Below are 24,276 nucleotides of genomic sequence, written 5' to 3' on the forward strand. Positions count from 1 at the left end.
TATTAAATTTGTTCTCTTAATACCTATAGCTATTCCAGTGCATATGAAAGGGAAGCAGCCCAGTAACTGAAATACTGGGTTTTAAGCCTCATTTTAAAAGTAGGTGTACTCGCAAAACTTGGATTTTTAGTTACAGAGGCTAAAGGCTTCAGAGGCTTTATCACAGCAAAGTATAAGTTTCACTGGGCTCCTGAGACACAGCTCACTATACCATGTTAGAGTTCATTACTATAAAGAGTCACAAGGAAATACCAAAGTAGAGCTCAGTAGACTAATACATTAGATTGTAAGGCATCAAAAAAATTAACTTTGAAGTTATAAGGCTATAAGATCCTACTTAGATATTCAGTTTAGCCTGTTTAGGAAGTGCAAACAAGTGATATCCTCCAATTAAATCACTTCCTGCATTTCTTGAGAAGAGAGATCAAGACCAAGATAATTCATACCAACCTTCAGTCACACCTCACAAGACAACTTAGCTTTTTGGGACACAGGTGGGAAGTCAGGAAGACCTCCAATACTGCATTACAGGTGTTACTACAACACTACCACAACAAACCATTTTAAGGACAATAATTTACTCAGAATTTATTGTGCAAAGAATGCCAAAGCTTGCACTGACCTATTTATAATTCAAGTACTCTCTCTACTCCATCATAAAGATGTTTTAGGTAATATGAAAACTCAGTCCAGGAGGTTCTCATAAGGCAGATTTCAGCTTCTCTCAATTGTTTATGTTTGAATCGTTGCAGGAGTGCCATTTGTGTAGCCACCTTTAGACTTCATGTGGTCCTGAATTGATACAGCCTAGAAAAAAAAGTTTTAGGACATGCATCTTAAAATCTAGTTGTTGTCAAAGCAATTATTAAAAGCATTAGTCTGAAGAAGCAGATGAGCTATGTGTTTACAGCACTAGGTCCCAATAGCAATGGGAAGAAATAGGAACACAGAATGTTTAAACACCATTTTAAATTGGTGCATGAAATGGGTCTTCCTCTCCAAGATCCAACTGATTCTTGTATCACCCACCCTAACACAGATCTGACTTCAGGGTGATGCAATCTCCAGATTCAGTATGAAATGCTTCTACCAAACTCGCACCTAGGAGTTTCTCGTCACAGGTAAAGATTCTGGACCAGTCAGCCTCTCCACTCAGCACATCTTCCATGGCATTGTATGTGCACTACTCAAAACAGATTATTTTGTTCTGACACTATTCTTTCACAGGGCAGGGAGCAGGCGTTTTCCCCGCTTCTAAATATCTTGTATTTTAGTAGCTATCTATGGTACAAGTTATTGAGCAGAGATTTGTCCAAGCAGTGCACACTTACAGATGAAAAGCCAGTGCTCATCTCTCTCATCCCAACGTGCGCAGTGTGCACAAAGTTCATGGGCTCTCCTATCATATCCCGGTCCAGTCTCCGACGCCTCTTCTGCAAGAAAGAGGTTATCCATGTTTCTATTCAAAGAAGAGACTGCTTTAAGGCAGAAGCAGACAGCTCAGTTAGAGGAAACCAAACACCACTGGCCCCCAGTGACTCCTCACAGCAGCACAACTGAACTTTCAGATTGTTCGCAGTAAGAGAGGGTCAAACTCATCCTTATTGCTGCTGACTTCCAGCAAGACTAACTTTTCAAATGCTTCAAGAAAAAAAAAAAAAAAAAAAAAAAGTTCTCACACAGCAAGCCTGTGAGCTGCAAATAACCACAGCTTCTGGCAAAACACACACAGTTTAAACGTGGTGTAACAGGTCCATTTTTAGCTTTCGCTTTCCTTAGCGCAATCTAAGCGAAGCAACATGACAACAAGTGTTTTCTGCATAACTGAAAGACAAACTATAAATCTGATAACAACCAGCTATTGTACATCTACCCACCGGCTGGGGCGGTTCACCGTTGCACCAGTTAAAACAAACCAGGAACTCAGTCATTATAGCTCTCGGTGGATTACAACGTCTTGTTAAACTTCGTTATTTCTCTTAAATTTAAAGCAGTGCAAAGACCAAGATGCAGTTGCTAAGGTGAGTTGGGCAAGGAATTGCTTGTGTAGATTCACAGGTGAAGATCACAGCAATCATCCGATGATTACACCTGTAGAGATTATTATTTATTCTACCAACACATACCAAAATAGAGTTTTGCAAGTTACTGAGCAATAGACATTCAATCAAAACTAGAACAAGACTATAAAAGAGTTTTTAAGCATATCTGCATAGAGGAGTAGGGTCAACTTAAAAATCAGTGCGTTTGTGTCAGCAATCATGGCTAATGTTACATATGTTTACTCCCAGATGACAACAGTAGAATAAGTTCTACTTCGTTACAGAAGTGTAATACCAAAGCAATACTAGAATTAAGTTAAGGCTTTAACACACAGTCTGTGATCCTGTTGTAAGTAGAACTAGCCACCAATTACAAACTGCTTTGTATTTCCAGAGATGATAGTTTTGAAGCCCAGACTGAATTCTTAAAGTACACAAATATCTGCAAAAAGAGAGCCTCTGTCTTATATCTTACATAATTATTTTTAGACATACAGAAGTTCAAAGTACAGAAAATTCTACAAACCCATAAAACCAGAAAAGAAGTCTTTATAATGTCAACAAAACAGATCACCAAACAGAGCCTAAAGCTGCCTAGAACATACAAAAATCATTAATACAACAGACCCAAATTGGGGTCATAACAGGTAACTGACTGGAAGCACCAAAAGCTATGATAAAACCAACGTTTTAGGCAGCCTTTAGTGACTTTGCTTTTATATCCTTCTTTATACCAACTTCAGGACTATAGAGCAGCTTTTCACATTGACATTCCCCTATCCCAGCTCACAATAAAAACATTTTATAATGATTTTTTTTTAAGAAAGCTTACAGCTTGACAGAGGCTACAGCTTTATGAATTCAGCCTTTCTGAATCCACACTGAAGTCTTCACAAAGAGCATGAACTCCCTCGTCACAGGCATTTCTTATATCGACCCCAGTTAGGTAATCAGCACACCTGCTTCCTTCACCTTTGCGGTTCTCTTCCACTTCATCACGTCTCACGCTTCAGGCAGGTTTGGGTAAGGGTCTGTCATCCTTCTTTCACAGCATTTGCTACATTTCCCCCTTATCTTTAGGTGGCCTATGTGATACGTTATTATTGAACGCAAAACTTCAATTTTATCCTGGGTTATTTTAGTACAACTCGTTATCTGAGTTGTAATTATCTGAATTACTACTTTCCACCTCACTTCATCCTCTCACAGAGGCCGTTACCACCACTGACGCCTTGTAGAAATGCAGCAAAGAAGAGGACATGCAGACGCCCGAGCTTTCACCTACGTTTCGCATTAACTGCAGATCGTTTTGGTTTATTTCATACTAAGGAGACTGTATCAAAATGAAGATTTTTCTTAAAAATCCTAGCGTGTCTCTGGAGAGGAACAGCACCCTTTGGAAAGCAGACTTGCGGAGACGTGAGATGAGTTCAGCAGCACCCAGTTAGCCCCGGCACCACCCCCATGCCCCGGTGCTGGTTGTGCCTTACGCCCCCCGGGCACCCGAGCAGCGCGGGGGCCTCGGGGCGTACCTGCACGTTAGCTACGGCTCCGGGGGCGTCCGGACCCAGAGGGCTGCCCCGCGCGCGGGCAGGCACGCGGCCAGCTCCCGTCCTTCGCCACGCCAGCTCACGCCCGGCTCCCGGCCCCGTGCCGGACCGCTGCTCGGCGGGGACGCGGCAGCGCGGTCCCGCGCCCGGGGACAAATCCCTTCACGCCGTCAGCTGCTGCAGAGGTCCGCTCTGCAGCGCACTTGATGCTTACCCACAAGTGTTAAAAAAAAAAAAGGAGAGTGAAAGCCAAAAATAGCGCTCTAGTTTGGCATCGAAACTGTAGAGCAGTGCAGTTTTCTCAGCGCTACCCATATAGCTGGTGGCTCACTTCCACGCCTGCGGCAGCTCTGCGGGTGTCATCCGGAAAGCCGGCAGCGCTGCCTCTCTTCCGGGGGTGCTTTCCGACAGGACTCGTCTTTCCCTTCGCATGAGTCAGGGAAGCAGCCTCCAAAACAGGCACAGCGGCGTCTGGGCATAGGCCACCGCCTTCCTCCCGGACACTCGAGCTTCCCACGATAGCTGGAAAATTTTTAAAAACATCGTCATGTGTTCCGGCTCACCCAAGACTAATAAAAGCCAACAAGAATCCCCAAACCGAGGAGAAAACAACGTTTTGTCACTGTTGGCACGCAGGCTAGGGCTGGACAATATCCTGTTGTTCTTTCTCCCTGTTTTCCAGCAGCGCAGCAGCAGCACCGAGCAGATGGGACAAAGGGCCGGCGAAGCGGGTAGCGCGCGCACGGGCGCAGATGTCGGCCCCGCGGCGCCGAGCGGCGTTGCAGTGGCGTCCAGAGCCTGGAAGTCCGAAGAGCTTTGCGAATGTTTAGAGGCACTTGGCGGAGCGAAACATTCAGTTTGTTCTATCAGCACTATGTATTGCAAAAGTATTCAGAATATTCTTTCATTTTCCATATAAAACATGGATTCTGTATGAAGAGCTAGGTGTCTGCCTGAATCAACAGCCTCACCTCTCTTCGTAGACATGAGATATGCACAGTAATCCTGATTAACAACACACAAACCTACAAAAATGTATCTGTTCATCACGAACGGCTGTAGACTCCAGGTCTGATGGCGAGAACTCCTTGACCCTGAGCTCTCAGCAGACGGTAAGGAACGTAAAGCTAGCATACGCCACCTCACAGCAGACGCAGGCTATCGCTACCCTGTCCCAGCCGAGCTGTTGTGGGAACTTTCTGCGTTGGCTGAGTTGCTGCAGCTTTCATCCCTCCAACTTTGTCAATTTTGAATCCACGTGAGAGAAACATATTCCAGCCTAGTCGCCTTCCTAAAAATCACTGTTTTGGGCTTTCAATTTGCTCTTTGCCTTACTTTGCTCATTTGTTACTCACTTCATGTTAAAATCCTGTAACAGATGGATGTTTACATATCTGAATGGAAAGGTAGAGTAAAAAAAGTCAAATTACCACTTCTAAAAGAAAAATTAGTTTCAAAAATAACACTTCAAGAGTACAGTAAAAGTGTCTTCCTTGATAAAAGATTAACAAAAAATCTGCCAAGACTTTGGAAGAGCCTCAAGGCCAAGCAGCGGAAGCCCTGCTGCAGAATGAGCTTAACTGCTTGGAGGTGGCATCCTGCTTTTATTAATATAGTTTAAGATGTAGTCCTCAAACTACATCATAACACTCCTACATAGCCTGATTCTCCATGGGTCTTTTGGAGTCCTGAAGCTTCATAGAAAGCTGAGAGTCGGGAGAGAGAGACCTCCCTCCTTATCTAGGTGTAATGGGGAGACATGAGGCCTCCATTAATCTAGGTGTATTGGTAATGTTAAACTCAGGAATTCAGGTGTAGTCTCAAAAGATTTGAAGCTTCTCTTTTTAGATGCTAGACAGACATAAAGATTAAAAAAAAAAAAAAGGTTCTCTGCAGCGAAGTGGAAACAGGCTTACTCACAAGTTGAAAAAAAGCTACCTCCCATGCAAAGAAAAGAAAAGAAAAGAAATCTAATTGTGTGTTCTGTTTGGAGTATAAAAATACGTACTAGAGAAACCAGCTGGGACTTGTCTGGAGTCTGACCAGCAGAAAATCAGTGAAAGATCAAGATGAGAAGCAAGCTGGATGGCTGGCACCACACCAGCCTCAAGCACTAGTGTTGCAAACATACTAAATTGACTGACTTACTGGTAAATTATGGAATTTAACGTTACTGAGAACAAACTCAGATTAGACTTAAAATTTATGGTCACAGCGAATTTTTATTCCATTATAGAAAAGCTCTCGGCAGCGCGAGGCGAGGTCCCTGCGGCCCCGGGTTCCAGGCCCGGGGTTTCTGCGACGAGGCTCCCCGGGCTCCTCGGCCGCAGGGCTGCCTAACCGCCCCTCTTCCGAAGGCTGGGGGCTGCCGGACACCAGCCCTGCGCACGGCGCGGCTTTTCCAGCCTCACTGCCGCTGTCGGTACCCGGCGCCGCGAGGCCTCCCCACGCCGGCGGGGCAACGACAGGCCGCGACCTCGGCCGGAAGATGCTGAGGCGCCGCCCGCGCGCGGCTCCCCGGGCTGCGTCGGCCTCGCCGCCACCTCCGGGCTCCGGTTCGGACTCCCCGGCTCTCTCTGCTCGCGCCGAGGCCGCTGCCGCCTCTCCCCCGCCCGCGCCCTCCCGCTCCGTCACGGCTCTGCGGGCGGCGGGGACGGGGCCGCCCCGCCCGCCCGCGGCGGAAACGGGCCTGGCGGCGGCGGCACCACGCCCGTGCCGAGCCCGCCGCCGCCGCCGCCGCCGCGCCCTCCCTCCCGCCCGGCCGGCCGCCCCTCGCCGCCCGCCCCGCCCCGCCAGTGCTGCCGCGGGGCCTGCGGACCGCGCGGCGCCACGACCGGATTCCCCCGCTCTCCCTCAGCGGGCGCCACGCTGCCATTGGCGCAGCGGCCAATGGGCGCCGCCGAGCGGCCGCCGCTGCAGCCTATCCGGAGCCAGGCGAGCGCGGTCAGCCCAATGGCCGGGAGGCGCCGGCGCGGCCCGCACCCCATTGGCTGCGGCGCCATGGCAGCCGTCCAATGGGCGCGCGGTAGCGTGAGGGGAAGCCTCATGCAGCGGTCGCCCGCTTCCCTTTGCGGAGCGCGCTAGTGCGGCGCGGACCCGCTCGGCTGCTCCTCCTGCTCCGGCCATGGCGTTGCCCGGCAGTTGACGTTGGGCTTCTCCCCTCTCTACCTTCTCCTCTTCTCCAGCCCCTTCTCCCCCGGCTCCCGGCTCAGGCACGTAGGCGGCCGGTACCGGCGGCGCCGGGTTCCCCTCCCCCCCCACCCCCTCCGCTCCCCCTCAGGAACAGGCTGTAGCGGACAGGCCGGGCGGCTGCCGGCCGCGCCATGAACATCATCATCGGCATCGGCGGGTGAGAGGCGCGGGCGAGCCGCCCGGGGGCTGCGGGGCGCCCGGGGGCTGCGGGCCGAGGCGGTCCCCTTCCCCCCCCCCCCCCCAGCGTGCCGCAGTGCCGCGGGGGGGGGGCGGGGCGCACGTGGCGCGCGGCGCTCGCGACGGCTCGACCCCTCTCGCCGCAGGGTCACCAACGGCGGCAAGACCACCCTCACCCGCAGGCTCATGCGGGCCCTGCCCAACTGCAGCGTGGTGCACCAGGACGACTTCTTCAAGGTGAGCCGGGCCGCGCCGCGCCGCGCCGCCCGCCGCGTGCTGCCGGCCGCCGGCGCGCTCTCGGCGGCCGCGCGGCCCGGCGCTGAGCCTCCCGCCCGCTTCCCGCGCTGCTGGAGCGCCGTACGGCGCCTCGCCGCTCCTGGGAAGAGAGAGGAGCCGGGCGCTTTATCTTGGGCTTGTGGCTGCTTTTTATCTGCTGCGAAGAAACCTGGTGGAGGGTTAAGGCTCTCGTTTGTAACTCGGTGGGCTGTTACCAAGGCTCGGATCTCTCATCCCTGTTTGAAATGGGCTTCCCGGTAGCTGTGCTAAGCTGATTCTTCTTGTAACTGTTTCAGCCTCAAGATGAAATAGAAGTTGAAGATGGGTTTAAACAGTATGATGGTAAGGCTTTGTTACAGAGATACCAAACAAACTGTAACTCTCCTGAGCATTTATTTGATTCTTCGTGTGCATATTTTTTTGCATATCTAATATTAAACGATAGTTAGTTACTACTTAATGATCGCTGTATGTTTTGTTTTAGTGATTAGTGCACTGGATATGGAAGCTATGATGAGTACCATAAACGCTTGGAAAAAAAACCCGGTCAAGTTTGAACGTTCTCATGGGATCAATAACACGCTGGATGCCCAAATCTTGCAAGATACAGAGGGAGAAGATGACACCATACACATCCTTATTGTTGAAGGCTTCCTACTTTACACCTACAGGTAATCAAGTTGTGACTTTTTTTTTTTTTAAACATGATTCAGACAGGTCAGCCTTCAACAGAATAAGAAGTCCTGTTCTAAACCAAGAGTTAGCACTGATACAAATTAATGGGGAGTTTGTCACAAGTCTGAAGATAGCTCTAAGTATAGGAAACAAATGTAGCTTTACTTTTCTGTTTCTTACTACTAATCATATAGGCTAGCTGTAACCACTTATGTATCTCTTTCAGGCCATTGATTGATGTATTCCACCATCGGTACTTTCTTTCTATTCCATATGAAGAATGTAAAAGGAGAAGAAGGTAAGTTCACTTTTTAAAGAACCTCTCCTAAACTAGTAATATCTTACACTGCTCAGGACTTACAGTTTCTCTTTACAGTTTTTAGATAAGAAAGGATAAACAAGGATGTAGCTACTGTGTAGAAAGGATAAACAAGGATGTAGCTACTGTGTAGACAGTCATAGTTTCCTTCACTGAACAAGCCCCCAAGTGTTCTGCCAAACTATTGTATGCACAAGGCTAATGTTCAAATTCAAAGCTCTTTGAATAGCCTTCTCATTTTCCCATTATCATGGTTTCTAGGATTTGGTCTATCCTGGGGTTTTATATTTGGCTGTATTCTTGTACATATACAATGTTCTTCATGCAAATGAAGCAGGTTAAACTCTGAGAACAGTTAAGCTTCAGTGGAATTTGCAGCCAGCTATTTGAGAAGACTGTTCTTCAATGTTAAGTTCAATCTTTCTTAATCTTTTTTTTTTTTTTTTTTTGCCTTTTGAATGCTTTGGGCCAGCACATCAAAATCCAGCCCTTCTTGCTACCTCTATTCTTGCAGCTAGTGCCAAACACTAATTTCTGATAAGCTCAAGAACTAAGTAGAAGCCAAGAGGCTTAGGCTAGTGTGCAGAGAAACTGAGGGCTTAATGTACAATTTCCCCGAACTCCAGTTACATTACCCATGTATAACAATGTCTTAATATAGTTCAAGGAACTACACTGTACCAGATCCACCTGGATTGTTTGATGGCCACGTCTGGCCTATGTATGTAAAGCACAGGAAAATAATGGAAGACCTTGGAGTTGATGTGGGTAAGTCTAATGACAAAAGCATTTTTGTAAGACTGTTTTATGAGAAACTGCTTTTCAAACCCTCTGGTGAAGCGAGAGCACTTGACTAGTTTCAGGGAAATACAGTCCATCCAACTCTTTCAAGTTGCATGCTCTTTGAATTAGAACTTCCATAAGCTGACCACATCCTACTATAGTGCTTTTTTTTAACATTCTTATTTTAAGTGCACTTGAATGGAACAAAATCCAAGGAGGAACTGTTTAATGAGGTGTATGGACAGATCCAGAACAAGATTGAAGAACTACTTAATATGCAGGTATATGTTGATCCTTATAACAACTCAAAACTAGTAGTTTAATTTTAAGTGAATATGTTGTCCTTCTAAAGGATAGGCTGAAAAGCATGAAGCTATAACTAAAAAAGTTTGTTTTTTTGTTTAGAAATAAACTGCTATTTCTTCCTGTGGGTGAAGAAGATTCCTGTTTGCTCCAAGATGTGTACCTGACCACCACTAAAGTTCCAGCTTCTGTGAAGACTCTTACTCCTGTTCAATCTTCCCTTGAACCTCAGTTAACTACGGTCATGATTAAAGAACATTTCCCTCTTGTCACCAGTTGTCTTAATTTGTGCTTGGGACTAGTATCTGCTTTGTATGTAACTTAAGTCTTCTCACTTTCTGTGACAGTAAAAAGCTCTCAGTGAACTGATGTGAAAGGGCATAATTATGCTAGTATATGCACTTTACATTAGCACTTAGCTCAGATTGCATTTTCATAAAAGCCTTTCTCTTCTGGGTAGAGAAGGATTTTCCTAAAACCTAGCATAAAGTTTAATGTAATTGCTTTGGTTCTTGTCTGAGGAAAAAAGGTTGGGGTTGGTCATACAGTCTCAAAGGAAACCTTAGGTGAGTTTAGAAAAACAGGGAGGGCTTGAGGAATCGTTCCCTGTCAATAACCTACACTCTCTTCTATAATGAGATGGCAACTTTTTCTTACTGAAGAAACAGGGATTGATTTGGTTCCTATTTCAAAAGTGAAAGAACAAGAGGAGTTGTAGACCACTTTATTAACATTGATTTGTTCAGTTAAGTCCAGTGCACATACTGATTACATACAGACTACAGCTTTCAGTTACATACACAACAGGTTTAAGCTTACTGACTGCAGCAGCAGCTTTCAGTAGTGTCCTAGAGCTTAAGGCAAGTTCACTCAAATTCCTGTGTGTATGAAAGCATCTTACAGCATTAGTTTAAGCAGAAGAGCGGTGAGCAGGAAAATGAATCTGAGATAAAACTATGATTTAAACACAAAAATCACATCACTTAACTAGAAAATAGGCCAAGAAGAAGGATATATATCGATCCCTTCAGAGACTAGTCGGTTTTTCTTCAGAAGTGTTGACTAGCATCAGGAACCAGCACTTACTTTAAGCCCAGATGCATTAGCTTCCTGAAAGGAGCTGGTCCTCCCCAGTAGCCCCTAGAAAAGCAGAAAGTTGTTTTATCAGGTTACATATGCACCTACTGTCAAAGTGGGGGTTTTGTGGTTTTGAAGAGTAATCTTTGCTCCAGTTCTGCTGTTGCAAATTGGGCAAGGGGCACCTTACGGTGTAAGTCAACCCTGTTCTTCCACAAACCCTTTTTATTAGCCAAGTGCCCAGCATCCTCAGGAAGTCCGGGACTAAGGGCACACTACACAGTTTGCAGTGCAACTGCTTTCCTAATGAAGAGTTTTAAGCCTGAAAACATCTGCACCCAGCTTTGCTCTGAATGAATTACCACAGCAGCTATGCCTGCTCAGGCAGGAATACTTACTTGAGTAATGCATTCCAGTAGAGAAGCGGCATCATATCAGCTTTCATATGGTACATGGTTACCCTCTCCTTGCTCTGGTCAATGGGGAAGGTCTCCAGGGGCTGAGCGTTGTAGTCAAACTCTGCTAGAATCACCTTGTTATAGCTTGTGACTAGCGGGCAGGAAGTATATCCGTCATACTGCAACAAAGAGCATGCTCATCTAATTATACTGAGTAAAGTCCGTATGCTGAAATACTGCAAGCTATGTGATCAGCATTTGTATTTCAAAGCCAGTTTCTAGGATGTTTCTGCATTAACACACCATTAAAAAAAATTATATAGTGTTAATACTAGCAAGTTTGGGGGACTGCTAGGCCAGTTATGGCATAACAACCATAATATTAAAACAGTCTGTCAAATGCAGGTTGTACATTTGCTTAGGAACTCTGCATATATGAGTACTAATACCTAGAACAATAGGGATTTTTCTCATTAATTGCCAAGTATTATTGTAACCAGGAAAATAGGTGACTAGTAAACTAGGATGAGCTGGTGTTGGCTTTAATAGACAGTATAGAAACAGATTCTTGAATATAGTCATACAAACTTCCAGAGGATCACAGCGGTATGGACTATGATATTCAGGCTAGTATTCTCAGGAAAATTCATTCAGAAGCCATACGTAAAATGAGAGCTCTCTCTTAAAGAAAAATTGTACACAGTCACAGGCACGACAGCTTCTGCAGCACAAACAAAACCAGACCCTGCCGCTTCCACCTAGCACCTCCTTATATGATAAGGTTCTGTATGGGGCAGGGGGGCAAGCTGAATGTAGCGCAGATCTGTAAAGTTTGCAGTCTTTTCCCCAGAGAACAGAGGATAGTAGTCAATCAACAGTTTTGCTTTGAATAAAAGCCACCTGTATTGTAGAAAAATCTAGCCTAATCAGCCTTTCAGGAACTGAAAGTTCCTGAGTTGGCAGAGACCTCAAAAGCCAATGAATTAAATTGATAGTATTTTGAAAGACAGTATCAAGAATGTGAGTTACACAATTAAATGACTATTATGCCATGCAGTACTTAGCCAGTTCTTCAGCACCCGCATTCCTGACACGAAGCCCTTTCTGTACGCTTTACACTGGTTTAGCTTCTTGCTTAGCGAGACTTCCCACATAAGAGTGCAGAAAATACTCGAGATAACTTTTTTTTCCTAAGAGAAGGTCTCTAGGTACCTTTTTAGTTGGTAACTGGTTCTTCATTACCATGGAAATAGTTTTATCAAGCACTCCAGACTGGGCAGCTACATAAAGATAAAAGCAATCGTATTAAGGCTTTGCTTCTGGCAGTAATTATCGTCAGCACTAGAGCAAACAATAGTAGCTGGGCGTATTGTTAATTCAGCTGTAATTGAACTTACATTTCAAACCCGTTTGTGAATTTTACAGTCCCAGGTAAAAATCACATATGGAAAATTCCATACCGGAATAGTGCTTTGGTCTTATTATTTCCACCGTGTGAAGGCTTAACAAAATGTGAGCTATATATTTTCAGCAAGTATTCTGCTATGCCAAATTATACTTGCTTGGTCTTCCCAAATACTAAGCACTGAAGCTTCATTTGTTTGTTTTGTTTCATTTTTACTGCTGCAAGGGAAGTATTCCAGCCTCCTTTGCTGGAATAGTTGAATATGCTATTCTTTGAGTTACACCAATAAAGCTATGGCCTTTCTGTATGCATGCACATGTATGTTCAGCCTTATATTTTACATTGCTTTTTAGTTCTGATACAAATATGCCTGAAGTGCTTTTACACTGAATCCTGTGCACTTTTCCTTGCCACTTTCCTGTGGCAACAAGAACAGAACACGTGATTCTTCAGTAGTGACTTATCAGTTAGCTGACATATACGTGTGAACTTCTAAGATACTGCAGAAAGTTTTTTACTGAATAATGAAGAAATGTGAGACTATTACATTGACTTTATGCAATTCTATGAACACAGAGAAACTAGAACTAGTTCAAACGCAAGTCATTTAGAAGAGCACTGTAATTGTGGTTAATAGCATCAGTGTGGTGGTACCTAGCTAACCATACTACGTTACTTGGCCCAGCAGACATAGGTCTTTGTGAAAAGATGGAAGATTTGAAGTCTAGACCTAATCTAACAAAACAAGTACGATTAAATCTGTCTAGTTTAAAAGCAGCATACCGACACACACACACACACACACCTCTTCCTCCTACTTACCGACAGCTGCAGCGGTTTTTGATGTTGGAAGGTTGGTGCAGTCTCCAATACCAAATATATTAGGATACTTTTTATGTTGTAAAGTTTCCGTATGTACATCTACCCAGCCACTTTCATCCGAGACAGGACTGTTGATGAGTACATCAGGTGGCCCCATTGGGGGTGTGACGTGAAGCATTTCATACTAGACAAAGTAAAGGTGCTACATGAATAGTTTATCAGAGCAAATCACACCTGTGTTGATATAAGGCAATGAGAACATTGTGAAGAGTTTTTTGCCAAGGAGGCAAATGACATTATATAACAGAGCAATAAATATTACGTTCTTATAATGTGGTAGTTATGCTTCAGTATACGTAAGGACCAGACTAGAGGTCTGAAAGCTCCTGACCTGATGAACTTCTGTGGCTCCTGGTTTGTCCAAGTTTTCAAACACAGCTTCCTGCTTGTCTGCTCGAACTTCAACAAGGTTGCGTCTGTAGTTAACAGTAATATTCCTCTCCTTTATTATTTCAAGCAATGCATCAGCATACTTCTTAACACCAAAAATGACACCAAGTGAAGTATTGAACATTATGTTTGCTTTGGATCGTTTTCCTGTCTGCAAAAAAAAAAAAAAAAAAAAAAAAGAAATCAGATGATTAGCATTTTCTCTCTAGAAGGTGTGATGAGCTAGCAGAAGCATCAAGAGTTGAGAACTGTGCCATGCTATTGAAGAGCCAGTAAAACTGTTAGTGCAGTTCAATTATTTAAAAAGTGTAAACATCAGAACGCTGAAGATGCACCACATTAGAAGCTAAACAAGCTCATCTTCGCTGCGTCTGAGCGAGGCACAGAGGTGCTCGTGAGAAGAGGCAGGTGCAATTCACTGAGCGACGTTACTGCGCGCAGGTTAAGCATTTGTACCAGCTCAGAATTACACAGCACTCCGAAACCGTCAGTTCTACGCATTCTTTGGACGCTTGCCTAGCAGAGAGCTCATGAAACTTAAACATGTATGAAGCATGACACGTCCACTTGAGGCTGTCTTTTGTTTCCGCAAAGCTTGCTTTAGCGGTCCGGCTATGACTCCCCATGCTGAGACGGAGCACGACACAGAACAAGCACAGCCGCTCTGCAGACTGGCGTAAAGACCAGCAGCCGCAGCGGGATTGCACTCAGTACTTAAAGCAACAAGAATGCCCTAGTGCCCCCCACTGAGACTTTAATGCACCTCCTACAGCTTTAAGTTGCACTGAGAACAGTGTCGCATCTGTGGCTCACAGGTAGTAAGGTAAACAGTTCTTTCCTTATGAATCCTGAAGCCCACACATTTTTCCCATGTGAAATCCGTGCTAAATATTTATGTACAATTCAGTTAGCTTCATTTGGTATATGTTAACAATAGAAATACTAATTCAGTCACTTTCATTTAAGAATCTTGAGTAACATTTCTCTTTGGTGGTTTTCATTTATTTTAAAGATAGTATAAACTCCTCAAAATAAGCCTTTCTTCTAGCTGTGGGAACAAGCGTTGGCAGAGATGGTAAAATACTTACTTTCCTCCAGTAGGCCTCTGATAAATACATGATTTTCTGAGGAGCCCCTGCACATTTCACTGGAGTGTTTGGAAAAGTGAAGATGGCATTTCCTTCCTTGAAATCTTGCAAAGCTCTCCATGTTTTCTCTACTGTATGAACTGAATAATTGGAACCTATTTTAGGATGATGAAAACCCTCAGGCAAGCCTTTGATCTAAGAAAATAAAAATAAGGTTTAAAATACAGGTGGCAAGAATTTTGTTTTCAAGTATTAAATACAGACTTATGATCTGAGAAAATAAAATTAAAGTTTAAAATACTAGTGGCAAGAAATTTGTCTTCAAGTATTAAATGCACACTTGAGAAATAGCTATTTAAAAGGCCTCTGGCAAAAAGAAAGTCCGTATACACTAGCTATTTGGTATTTTTGAAAATAATAAATATTTTGAAAATCAACCAAAGGTATTTCCATTAGAACTCAGAGATGTAACACTTACTGAAATGACAATAGTCTGCAAGACCTGCATCGTAAGTGTTCAGTACAGAAACAGACCAGAGCTTTTGTAGACTAAAGCATTAAATCTGGAATAAGAATGCATAAAGTCAGTGCCACTTCACTGTAAGTGAAAGCCATATAAAAACGGCATTATGAAAACTCTGAGGTGAATGAAACTTTTCAGTAGCCAGTTGCAGACACCTGTATTTCCTAAGGTATTTTGTTTTAGCTGAACTGTTTCCACTAACTATTTCCCTGCTGCTACTATGCCTGAGCACCTGTTTGTGCAGAAGGCAGCCATCCCCGTTTCAACGGCAAGGGACTGCAGAACTTCGGTGAGAAAACTGATTCATGCCATCTGCACTGCAGGGTCTTGGGCCATTACACTCCACACCAGAAAGTATGCTGTTAATGAAGATCTACTTAAGAGAAACCATGTCTATTGTTAAACTGGGCACTTCGGGCGACTGGTCATAAATCTGTTACTATGAATTTTATTCATTAAATTCACTAGATCTCACTGCAGAGTAGCAGTGATTAGTTGTATTACATGGCTTCCTCCATGGAATACTGAATTCAGTTTTCTCAGGTTGTACTGACAGAGATTTGTATGAACGCTGCAATTCCTTATTCCACTCATCTGATCACCAGAGTTTATCTGCTGTGACTATAGTTAACCAGACTAGGTCTTACTTTACTTCCACCTCGGGAGCTATTCAAAGAGAGACTCAGATACATTATGAGCAACTACACTGTACCCCAGTCAGGTTAAACCAGTAGAGTCAAACTGCTCAAACACATTTTGTGTCTCTCTCCTCTTGTGTATTTGCTAAGGTCGTTCTTGCTTCAGTACGACCACATTAACATCTTCCTTCGAGCACCACCATGAACATGTACAAGAAACCTAATGGGTGAGAAGGGTCCAGGGCCTACTTAAACACAGGCCTGATAACGCAGCTGGCTCCTTCTGAAGTGCCGCCCGTAAGAAAGGCGGTGGAGAGGAGGGCAAATCACTCAGGCAGGGCAAGTTCTACTAACTGCTTTATTTTCCCCATCTCTGCTTATATTAGAGATGCTTCGGAGTGCAGTCACCACCTCTCTGTCTCACTATCAGAGACTGCATTGGCTTCCAGATTTAGCTTGCTGCCCCATCAGCTGGTATTGCCAGAGAGACACAACAAAGCTATTGTTAAAGTGCTTCCCAAGAGTAACTTGGATTATTACAGCCAGACCCATAGAGAGGCAAACTAAATTCATGAAGCTGTCTTCTGGCTCTTTATTTTGTATCAGTGTTCGGCTTCCTGTAGTAGAAAAGTGTAGTGATAAGTTATTTACTGTAAGTGACTCAGGAGGGCATACGATGCCATTAAAACTCATAAGAACGTGATTATTGTAACCAAATACCTTTTCATAATGCAGACTGATCCCAAGGGCAATTATCAGATACTTGTAAGATATCTGTTATGTAAGGGAAAAAAATATTTTAGACAAAACAGAACATCACATTGAGGTAAACTGAAGCTTTTTGAGAACATTTAACACTCATAAGGGAAAGGGATGTAGGGAGTATTACTGAAGTAAAGACAAGCACTAATAATTTATTGTTACAATTATAACTGCATTAAGAGTTATAAACATGGCCTTTGCTACACATGAAACCAAGTGTTTGGAGCAAACTATTCTATCTTTTGTGTTCAGTTCACTACAAAGAAGGAAATGCACTATGAGGACAATATTGTAAGTTGATGTTACTCTAACCTAGTTATCCACGACAATTTTGATTATAAACAGCTTCTAGGATCAAGTACTTTTCATAAGAGGAAGCGAGTTTCCCAGCCTCTCCCCATCAGAGGGATCCTGCAGCAGGTGGACAGACAACTCACGACACAATCACAGATTTGGAATAACATTTTTCTGACTTGACTACCTTCTTGTCATTCTCCAGCCAGACACAGTTTTTATCTGGATCCAACCCTGTAACTCGAGATTTGATCCATTCGATGCCTCGAGGCATTACACTCTCGGTTGGACGTGCAGAAGTTGCCAGCTGCTTTGCACCAGCACCAACAAGAGTCCAGAGTGGCTGATAGTAATGAGTCTGAAAGAAATGTTTCAATGGACTTTTACGAACTGTGTAAGTGCACTTTAAGATGAAGGTACATCACTCAAAATAGGAAGCAATTTACTCCTAACACTTTATTCTTAACAAAAGAATCTACATAGATGACCAGGAGCCTCGTAGGGCAAAGCTGGAGGGAGAAATGCATCTTTAAGAAGGAGGAACATGCAAAACCATCTAAAGGCTGGCAAGTTGGCTTCCTCTTCTCATTTAGAAACGTTCAGGGTTGGGAAGGGATCAGAACCAGATCGAACTGGTGACATTCATAAAACGCTTGTTCTTTTCACACCTAATGAAGATTTACCTTACTTGGCTCAACAACAGCCACGTTTCCTGCCCCCACTTTCCTCTTCATGCGAGCACTCATGGTGATTCCCCCGGCGCCTCCGCCCAGCACAAGAACTTCGTAATAGTCCTTGGCAGCACACCTGGCTGCCATGTGTAAGCCGAGGGAGCTCATCTTCCGCACACCTGGCTTCAGCAGCCACGCACCGGGACGGAGGCCGGAACAGGAGGCTGCTACCCCAATCGTCGACATCTTTCAGTAAGCGTCAAGCTGCAAGATAAGCAAAGGCAAGAGCTACAGTGAGAGCAGGCAGCATTTATACTCATTTATATGGCCAAATGAATCTCCAAGGCAAGAATTATAATACTAAACATCTTTGTAGCTGATTAAAATCAAGTTGAAAATCAATTCTGGTCTCTGCCAGTATATTAAAATTAATTTGCTGGTGTGAAATTTCAACAAAAGAACATTTTCCACTTATTTGGCAGGAAGGTGTTTCTGATCCTATAGCACAGCTGTAACATTATAGTCCTGAAGAGACGGAGCGTTCCAAGAGGAAACAAGGATTTGTTAGATGCTGCAGATCAGAAATACTGAACAAGTTAGTTCTGTGGATATACCAAGTGCCATCCCACGTGATGTGTCAGACAAAGAAATAAATCCTTTCATTTGCAGTTGAATGTTAACATGTGCAAGCCTATGGACACATCAGACATACCCGTTCTCCCCACCGCCCGGGCCCACGCCCCACACCACTAGGGTAAGCGTGTGCCGACTTCCACAGTGCTTTAAGTAAGGGCATATGCCTTACTCCTCTCTCGCAGGAGATGCTATGACAGGAAAATAAATCAAGCTCAGTAAAGCAACAGTTTATCCCTTCCCAGATTTGGGATCTTTAAGTCTATTCAAAACATTAAGACTCAGTTCTCTTTCCACTCAAGCATTCGTCTCAGCAAAGCGGCCAGACGCGAAGGTCAGAAACCCACGCTTACTTTTGCTGCAGCTGCACCTCGTCACCCGACGAACAAGAGCTAGGACCATAAAGCACGCCGTGCCTTCACGCCTGCAGCACGGGGGCGTGCAACTGCTGCTATTTAGAAGAAAACCAAGGTTAAGCTCTATAGACGTGTGTGTCCCCCCTCCCTCTCCTGGAGGGAACAAGACCACTTTCTGCTATAAATCCATTCTTTACACATGCTGCATATCACTTTTTAGCTTTTCAGTGATAAAACATGTATAAACTGAATTTACTTTAGTTCCTTATTGCAGCATTCACAACGAAGAATGAGTCAGCGTTGCCACCTGAAAGAGTAACTCAAGGCAAGATCTGCCTACAAAATTACCTGCCCCAGCCCCCTTTGGTTAAGTCTTTGAATCGTTAGACAAGAATTCTACCTTTTTTACTTAAAAAAAGATAGAACTTATTTATGGTATTTGCAGAGAAATACTGTTATGAACATTTTCTGAGGTTGGCAACACTGCACCAAAGAGACTTCAGGATCTGCCTGCTTTATCCTGCTATGCTAGATGCGGCTCGGCAATTCATGCTGCACCCTCCCGTGCTGTCTTAACAACCCTCCCCTCCAAGTGCCCCAAACCTTTCCCAAGTCCCATTACTACCCCCAGAGCGCAATTTGTTTGGGAGGGAGGAGGAAAATCTGGGAGTGTCCCCTGCAAAAACAAATTCAATCACTCTGTTTCAACAAGCAGTTTCCAAGATGCAACCATGTTTCTCCCAACCCCCTTCCCACCCAAAAAGCAACCCTAGAATAAGTTAGTTTCCTGCTAGAAGGCTGTTTATTACATATCCGGTGCAGACAGCGGGTTAAAGGTGTGGACAGACTGCTCAAGCAGTTGGGCCAACCCTAGAAATAAGAGTTACCAGGTGGAGATGTCTCCTGCTCTTTCCGAGTTGGAGAGAAGAATTGCAAAGAATAAATTTTGCAACTTCCTGCTGCGACACAGTTTTAGGAGGGACATCTGCTTCCGGAAGTTCATGAACTTGCAGTTTCAGTTTGGGCTTTATTGAACACACAGAACAGGCGCAGTCTGGCTGACAACGCACAGCACGGCCGGACCACAAGAACAAGCCTCAGTTTCCGCAACGCACTAAGGAAGGAGCAACTAACCTCTCTGACCAAACAGGCTGCAAAGTAAGCACGCTTACAAACACACACTCGTGATTTACCTCAACTAGCAGCGGTCTAATGGATTTAAATGCAGTAATATCCTGCTTATAAGTTGCTTTAGAATATACAAAAACAAATGTCAATTTGAAAGGTCATTTGTAGACGGAAGTTTTAGAAGAAACACCAAAACGCCTCACATCAAACTTGCAGGTTAGCAGCCATAGAAGGACTGAGTCAGTAAACAGCGCATCAACACTGCAACTGGAAATCAAGGAACAGGAATCACTGAACAAGAATGAAAGAAAAGTAGAAAATTTGTAGATTAACCTACTGAATTGATCTGAAGATGTTAAGCTTTTACAAGTACCTTCTTAACATGGAGCACACTCACTCCAGTGTCCTTTAAGCTATGGACAACAGAAAGCTATGGACAACAGAACATCACAGACAGTATTAGCATTGCACAGCACAGAATCACCTTCCTAATGAAAAACTGGATACAGCCTTCAAGTCCTGATGAGTAAGCTACCCTCCAACCCAGCAGAGCCTACAATACTTTTTTTTTTTTTTTTTTTTTTTTTTTAAACCTCACCAAGGGCTCCATGCAGCCTCGCACAGCTGTGCTTACGCTAATGCTGTTGAATTAATACTGAAGAAAACACTATGACAAACCAGGAGCGCTCAGTATTATTTAGTGCTTGAAAGGCAGTAAGCAGATGAAGTTAGTGTAAACAATTAGGAAAAGCAGTGACTTTTCAGTTAAGAAGAAATATAAACCAACATTTTTTTCCCCAGAATTAGTGGCTTAAATCCCATTTAAGAGATTGAGAAATCAAATACAGGAACTAGCTTTATTGAATTACTCCTAAAAGAAAAATCAATGACAATTCTACAAGCGTTGTGGAGGAAGTGAGCTGGTTACCAATGGATTCGAAGAAACTTTCATTTAAAGGAAAACCTTGCTGGAAGAGGCGTATTATGTAACGCATTACAAACTTACATTACATATATATCAATACAAATTAATTGTGCGTTCTAACCAAGGCCAGTCCCCGTCCAAGGGAGCGGGGAGCCCGGCGGGGCAGGGCAAGCGCCCCCCCCGCGCCCCGGGGCAGAGCGGGGCCCGGCCGCCGCGCTCGCCCCGCGCCTGCCCAGCGCGGCCGGAGCCCGCGCCCGCCGCCGCCGCACCGGCTGAGGCAGGCAGGGCAGCTCGGCCCGCCACCGAGCCAGGGGAACCCGCGCCCCCTTCTCCTCGCGCTCCCGCTGCTAGAGCCCGGCGACGGCCTCGAAACGCGTTCGCCGACGTTCCCGCTGCCCTCCCGCGCCCTGCCCACGCGGGAGCGCGGCCTCCGGCTGCGGCTCTCCACGCGCACGCGGGCACGCGGCGGCCGCCTCGGAGCCGAGCCAGCCCCCACGCGGCGGGGCGCCCCGCGGCCGCGCACGCAGCGCTGCTCGCGGAGGTAACGCCGGCAGCCCGCGGCACGGCCGGCCCCCCGCGCGCGCGGGCCCACCCTCCTGCGGCACTGCCCACGCAGGGAGCCCCGCGGCGCTGCGTGCAGGACGCGGCGCCACGCGAATCGGCCCGTTACCGGCGCTGCGGCCTCGCAGCCCACGACCGACCCCGGGACGCGCGCCGCGCGGGCCTGCCGCGCTGCGGGACCAGCTGGACAGCTGCTGCGGGGCCGGGGCGAAGGGTCGGGGGCGCGTCACCCGCGAGCGCACGGAGGGGCGCGAGAGCCCCCCGCGCCGCCCCGCACTCGCCTGGCTGCTGCGCGGCGGCCGAGCCCCGAGGGCCGGGCCGGGCCGGGCCGCGGCGGGGCGGAGCTCGGAGCCGCCTCCCGCCCGCCCGCCCGCCGCGGCCGGGCCCGCTGAGCTCCGCGTTAACGGCCAGCTGCCGAGTTTCCCCAGCAGCGTACGAAGAAAAGCTAAACAGATGTCAGCAACACCGCGGCTTTGCCTGTTGGCTTGTGCTGTTAAGTATCCGTCTTCAAACCATTGGCTCTTCCAGCTTGCCCTTTCTGTAATCAAACTTAAGCTTGGAATCGTGGTACTTTGCCAAAAATATCTGGAGCATTAAAAAATAGCAGCCAGCCAAAATGCTAGAGTCCTACACAGAAATCCAGATCAGCTATAACTTTACCAGAGTCTATGGAGAAAGAGGATCCTTACAGCTAAAGTACACGCAGAGAGCAGGGTTACCAGTCTGTTCCTATTCGGTTAAGTGAGACCTTCTGCTGAGCCAAGCCTTAAAATATTTTTCTCTAGGACTTTACAGGGCTTTCAATTTATGGTACGTGCCAATGGGCAATAACAGCCATTAATCTACCAAGTCATGTTTGTCAGGACAAAAAAGAAGCATGAGAAAATCATCGCTGACAATAACATGTAAAGACAAAGTTACTCACACCGGCTCATCACACGCACCAAGCAGCCCATAAATCCAAATCCCACATCTGGCCATTTCTTTCTCAGGCTTTGCTCCAAGAGGGGAAAGTTAAGTTTCTGTAAAACTGTTCAGAGAAACACGCAACTGTGGAAGGCTATAAAGAACGGGGAAACTGGCCTTGAGGGGTTAAATTGGAAGATACCCCAAGGCTCTTCCATGCTCTAGGCATGCTACTGAGAAGCGGAAGGAGGGAACAAGACATGCTGCAGCGTGGCAATCTGACAAGTAACAGGCATGCTGTCCTCTGGGAGCACACAGGCTACGCACACTGCGTTGCATCCTGCGCTCCACAGTGAACAGATTGCGTCTCAGCCGGGCAGCCCGAGCACAGCGTTTGCTCTGCACAAGGGCCCTGCCCACTCACGGCCTGCCCAGGCTAACGCACTTACCCGCTCTTGCCGCCTGTCTTGTCCTTCTTGTTTCCTTAGGTGGTTTCAGAAAAGTGGTTTCAGTTGCTTGTCTCAACTTATGGCTGCAGGCCAATAATCATAAAGCCAATCCTGAGCGTTCACCTCTGTTCTCACAGACGTTCCCTGCCGGGTACAGAGGTCCCGGGAGACGAGGCCACAGTACTTGGCACCTGGATTAAAACAATTCCTCTCCCCCGCGTGTGTAAGCCTACTCCGTCATACCCAGGCAGGAGCTGTTCTCACAAGACCACAACAAATGAAGCCAGAAAAAAGGTTTAGTCAGAAAGATACGACAAATTTTGACAGGATACAAGTTACATTTTCAGAGGACTTTCTCTACATTTAGTAGAGTATATGAGGTTTCTACAATTCTTTCTATAGCTACATGGAATCAGCTACCCCAGACTAAAACTTGTAAATGCAATAAAAATAAAAAAGCCTCCAGTAAAAAGCCTCTAAGATGGAGAAAGTAAGTACAGACACATTTTAAATTACTGGAAAGCTGTGATACTTGTGCCAAAAACTACTCTTTAAGCGCACAATTTGATTCAAAAGTCATCATTACTATCTTTATGTACCTTAGTGATAAATTTTGTGTATATTAGCTATTTTGCCTAACATGAATAGCCCTAATAATAATTATGCAGCTAAAATTTGTATGCTTACAGATTTACATCACTAACTCCTAGTCCTTCACATTTTTAATCTATTATTTATAGTCACACATCTAATCCAATGGAGATTAATTAAACTATTTAGATTTAATGACATCTAAATGAGTGAGCCTTGCAGGGTCAGGGCATTAGAAAGCCAAGTTCAGAATGAAAATAAAGAACAGCCAGCAGTGTTGGGAAGCAATCATTAGGTGGCAGAAAGCATTTACTAAAGGATAATTAGGAACAAATCAACTCTCTCTGATACTGGAATCCTAAAGAGCAGCTAAAAAACCCCAAAACTCTCATTTATGATTTATACTATTATTACTTAGGTAATGGCACACAGAAGAAAACAAGAAAAAAAAAAAAAAAGTATTTCGTAACCATTTTCAAAAGACATCCAAATACTTGCCTTATGAGCATAGCAAAGCTACTGCTATTGGGGTAGGAGGTGTGTGTGTGGGGAAAACACAGAATTAAGGAATTGGCTAATGTGAGCCTGCGTGGTGATGGTGGTAAGAGAAGAACTCGAATCAAGCATCCAGGGTAACTATCATGATGTTAAAGCAAGGAAACTAAGATTCACCAATCAGCAATGACAGTTCCTAAATCTGTAGAATCTTAGAAAACAAATATTTCAAGAGTTACTGCACATGTCTCAACTCCACTGCTGTGAATTCAACAGTTTAAAAGCAAACATGACAGAGCTATAGTTCCTCATACGGATGGAATAAAATCAGTAAGTAAGAGTCTAACAACGTCTCATTTATCTAATTGATAAATTAGTAATGTTTTATAAAAATTAAGCAAAACTAAATGTATACACATTAATAAAATTATTCAGTCTAGCTTTGCATATTGATATGAGCATACACATTTAGATGTCAGTATAGTTAAGTGAATCCAGTGCTGCACTTGCTTCTTATGCATTAAGATAAAGGAGAAGCACTTGGAAGACTAATATCCTATTTAGATAATGAACTATAATTTTGACTGAAGTAATTACAGTTCATTGAAGATATACTGGAGGAAGTTTGGCCAGTCTACACAAGTGGATTTCTTTCTTTTTTTTTTTTTTAATTCAGTCCTTCTTATCCTTATTAAGGAAGGATTCTTTACCAACATTAGTTCCTTTTGCATGTGAGAACAGTATTTACTGTCATTTTAAGGAAAACGTTACCAAGTACAGTTTTACA

At 45.0% G+C, this 24,276-nt stretch overlaps 3 protein-coding genes across 10 annotated transcripts; 1 reads left to right on the plus strand and 2 right to left on the minus strand.

Moving 5' to 3' along the window:
- Positions 1 to 589: 589 nt before the first annotated feature.
- Positions 590 to 4,082, minus strand: LOC134144713 (CDC42 small effector protein 2-C-like). 2 transcript variants are annotated; one of them, XM_062583869.1, is made up of 4 exons: positions 3,575 to 4,082; positions 1,878 to 2,091; positions 1,332 to 1,433; positions 590 to 807 (listed from the first exon to the last, which is right to left on the minus strand). In XM_062583869.1, exons 2-4 carry the CDS (start codon positions 1,929 to 1,931, stop codon positions 733 to 735), a joined length of 231 nt encoding a protein of 76 aa, XP_062439853.1. In that variant the 5' UTR covers positions 1,932 to 2,091; positions 3,575 to 4,082; the 3' UTR covers positions 590 to 732. The 2 variants fall into 2 exon arrangements, with proteins under 2 accessions (XP_062439853.1, XP_062439854.1); XM_062583870.1 differs by lacking the exon at positions 3,575 to 4,082 and adding an exon at positions 3,015 to 3,204.
- Positions 4,083 to 6,637: 2,555 nt separating this feature from the next.
- Positions 6,638 to 9,589, plus strand: LOC134144553 (nicotinamide riboside kinase 2-like). Its single transcript, XM_062583578.1, has 8 exons — positions 6,638 to 6,941; positions 7,108 to 7,198; positions 7,534 to 7,579; positions 7,722 to 7,908; positions 8,139 to 8,210; positions 8,893 to 8,999; positions 9,204 to 9,295; positions 9,420 to 9,589. Exons 1-8 carry the CDS (start codon positions 6,916 to 6,918, stop codon positions 9,423 to 9,425), a joined length of 627 nt encoding a protein of 208 aa, XP_062439562.1. The 5' UTR covers positions 6,638 to 6,915; the 3' UTR covers positions 9,426 to 9,589.
- Positions 9,590 to 10,025: 436 nt separating this feature from the next.
- Positions 10,026 to 22,484, minus strand: SQOR (sulfide quinone oxidoreductase). 7 transcript variants are annotated; one of them, XM_062583784.1, is made up of 11 exons: positions 19,322 to 20,657; positions 18,432 to 18,526; positions 17,458 to 17,709; positions 16,962 to 17,132; positions 16,439 to 16,492; positions 14,558 to 14,752; positions 13,411 to 13,620; positions 13,020 to 13,203; positions 12,005 to 12,072; positions 10,793 to 10,971; positions 10,026 to 10,457 (listed from the first exon to the last, which is right to left on the minus strand). In XM_062583784.1, exons 3-11 carry the CDS (start codon positions 17,689 to 17,691, stop codon positions 10,400 to 10,402), a joined length of 1,353 nt encoding a protein of 450 aa, XP_062439768.1. In that variant the 5' UTR covers positions 17,692 to 17,709; positions 18,432 to 18,526; positions 19,322 to 20,657; the 3' UTR covers positions 10,026 to 10,399. The 7 variants fall into 7 exon arrangements, with proteins under 7 accessions (XP_062439768.1, XP_062439767.1, XP_062439773.1 ...); XM_062583783.1 differs by having other exon boundaries at positions 18,432 to 18,529; XM_062583789.1 differs by lacking the exons at positions 18,432 to 18,526; positions 19,322 to 20,657 and adding an exon at positions 22,404 to 22,484.
- Positions 22,485 to 24,276: the final 1,792 nt, after the last annotated feature.

The sequence above is a fragment of the Rhea pennata genome, chromosome 10 (assembly GCF_028389875.1).
Source record: "Rhea pennata isolate bPtePen1 chromosome 10, bPtePen1.pri, whole genome shotgun sequence".
In the NCBI taxonomy this organism is placed as follows: domain Eukaryota; kingdom Metazoa; phylum Chordata; class Aves; order Rheiformes; family Rheidae; genus Rhea; species Rhea pennata.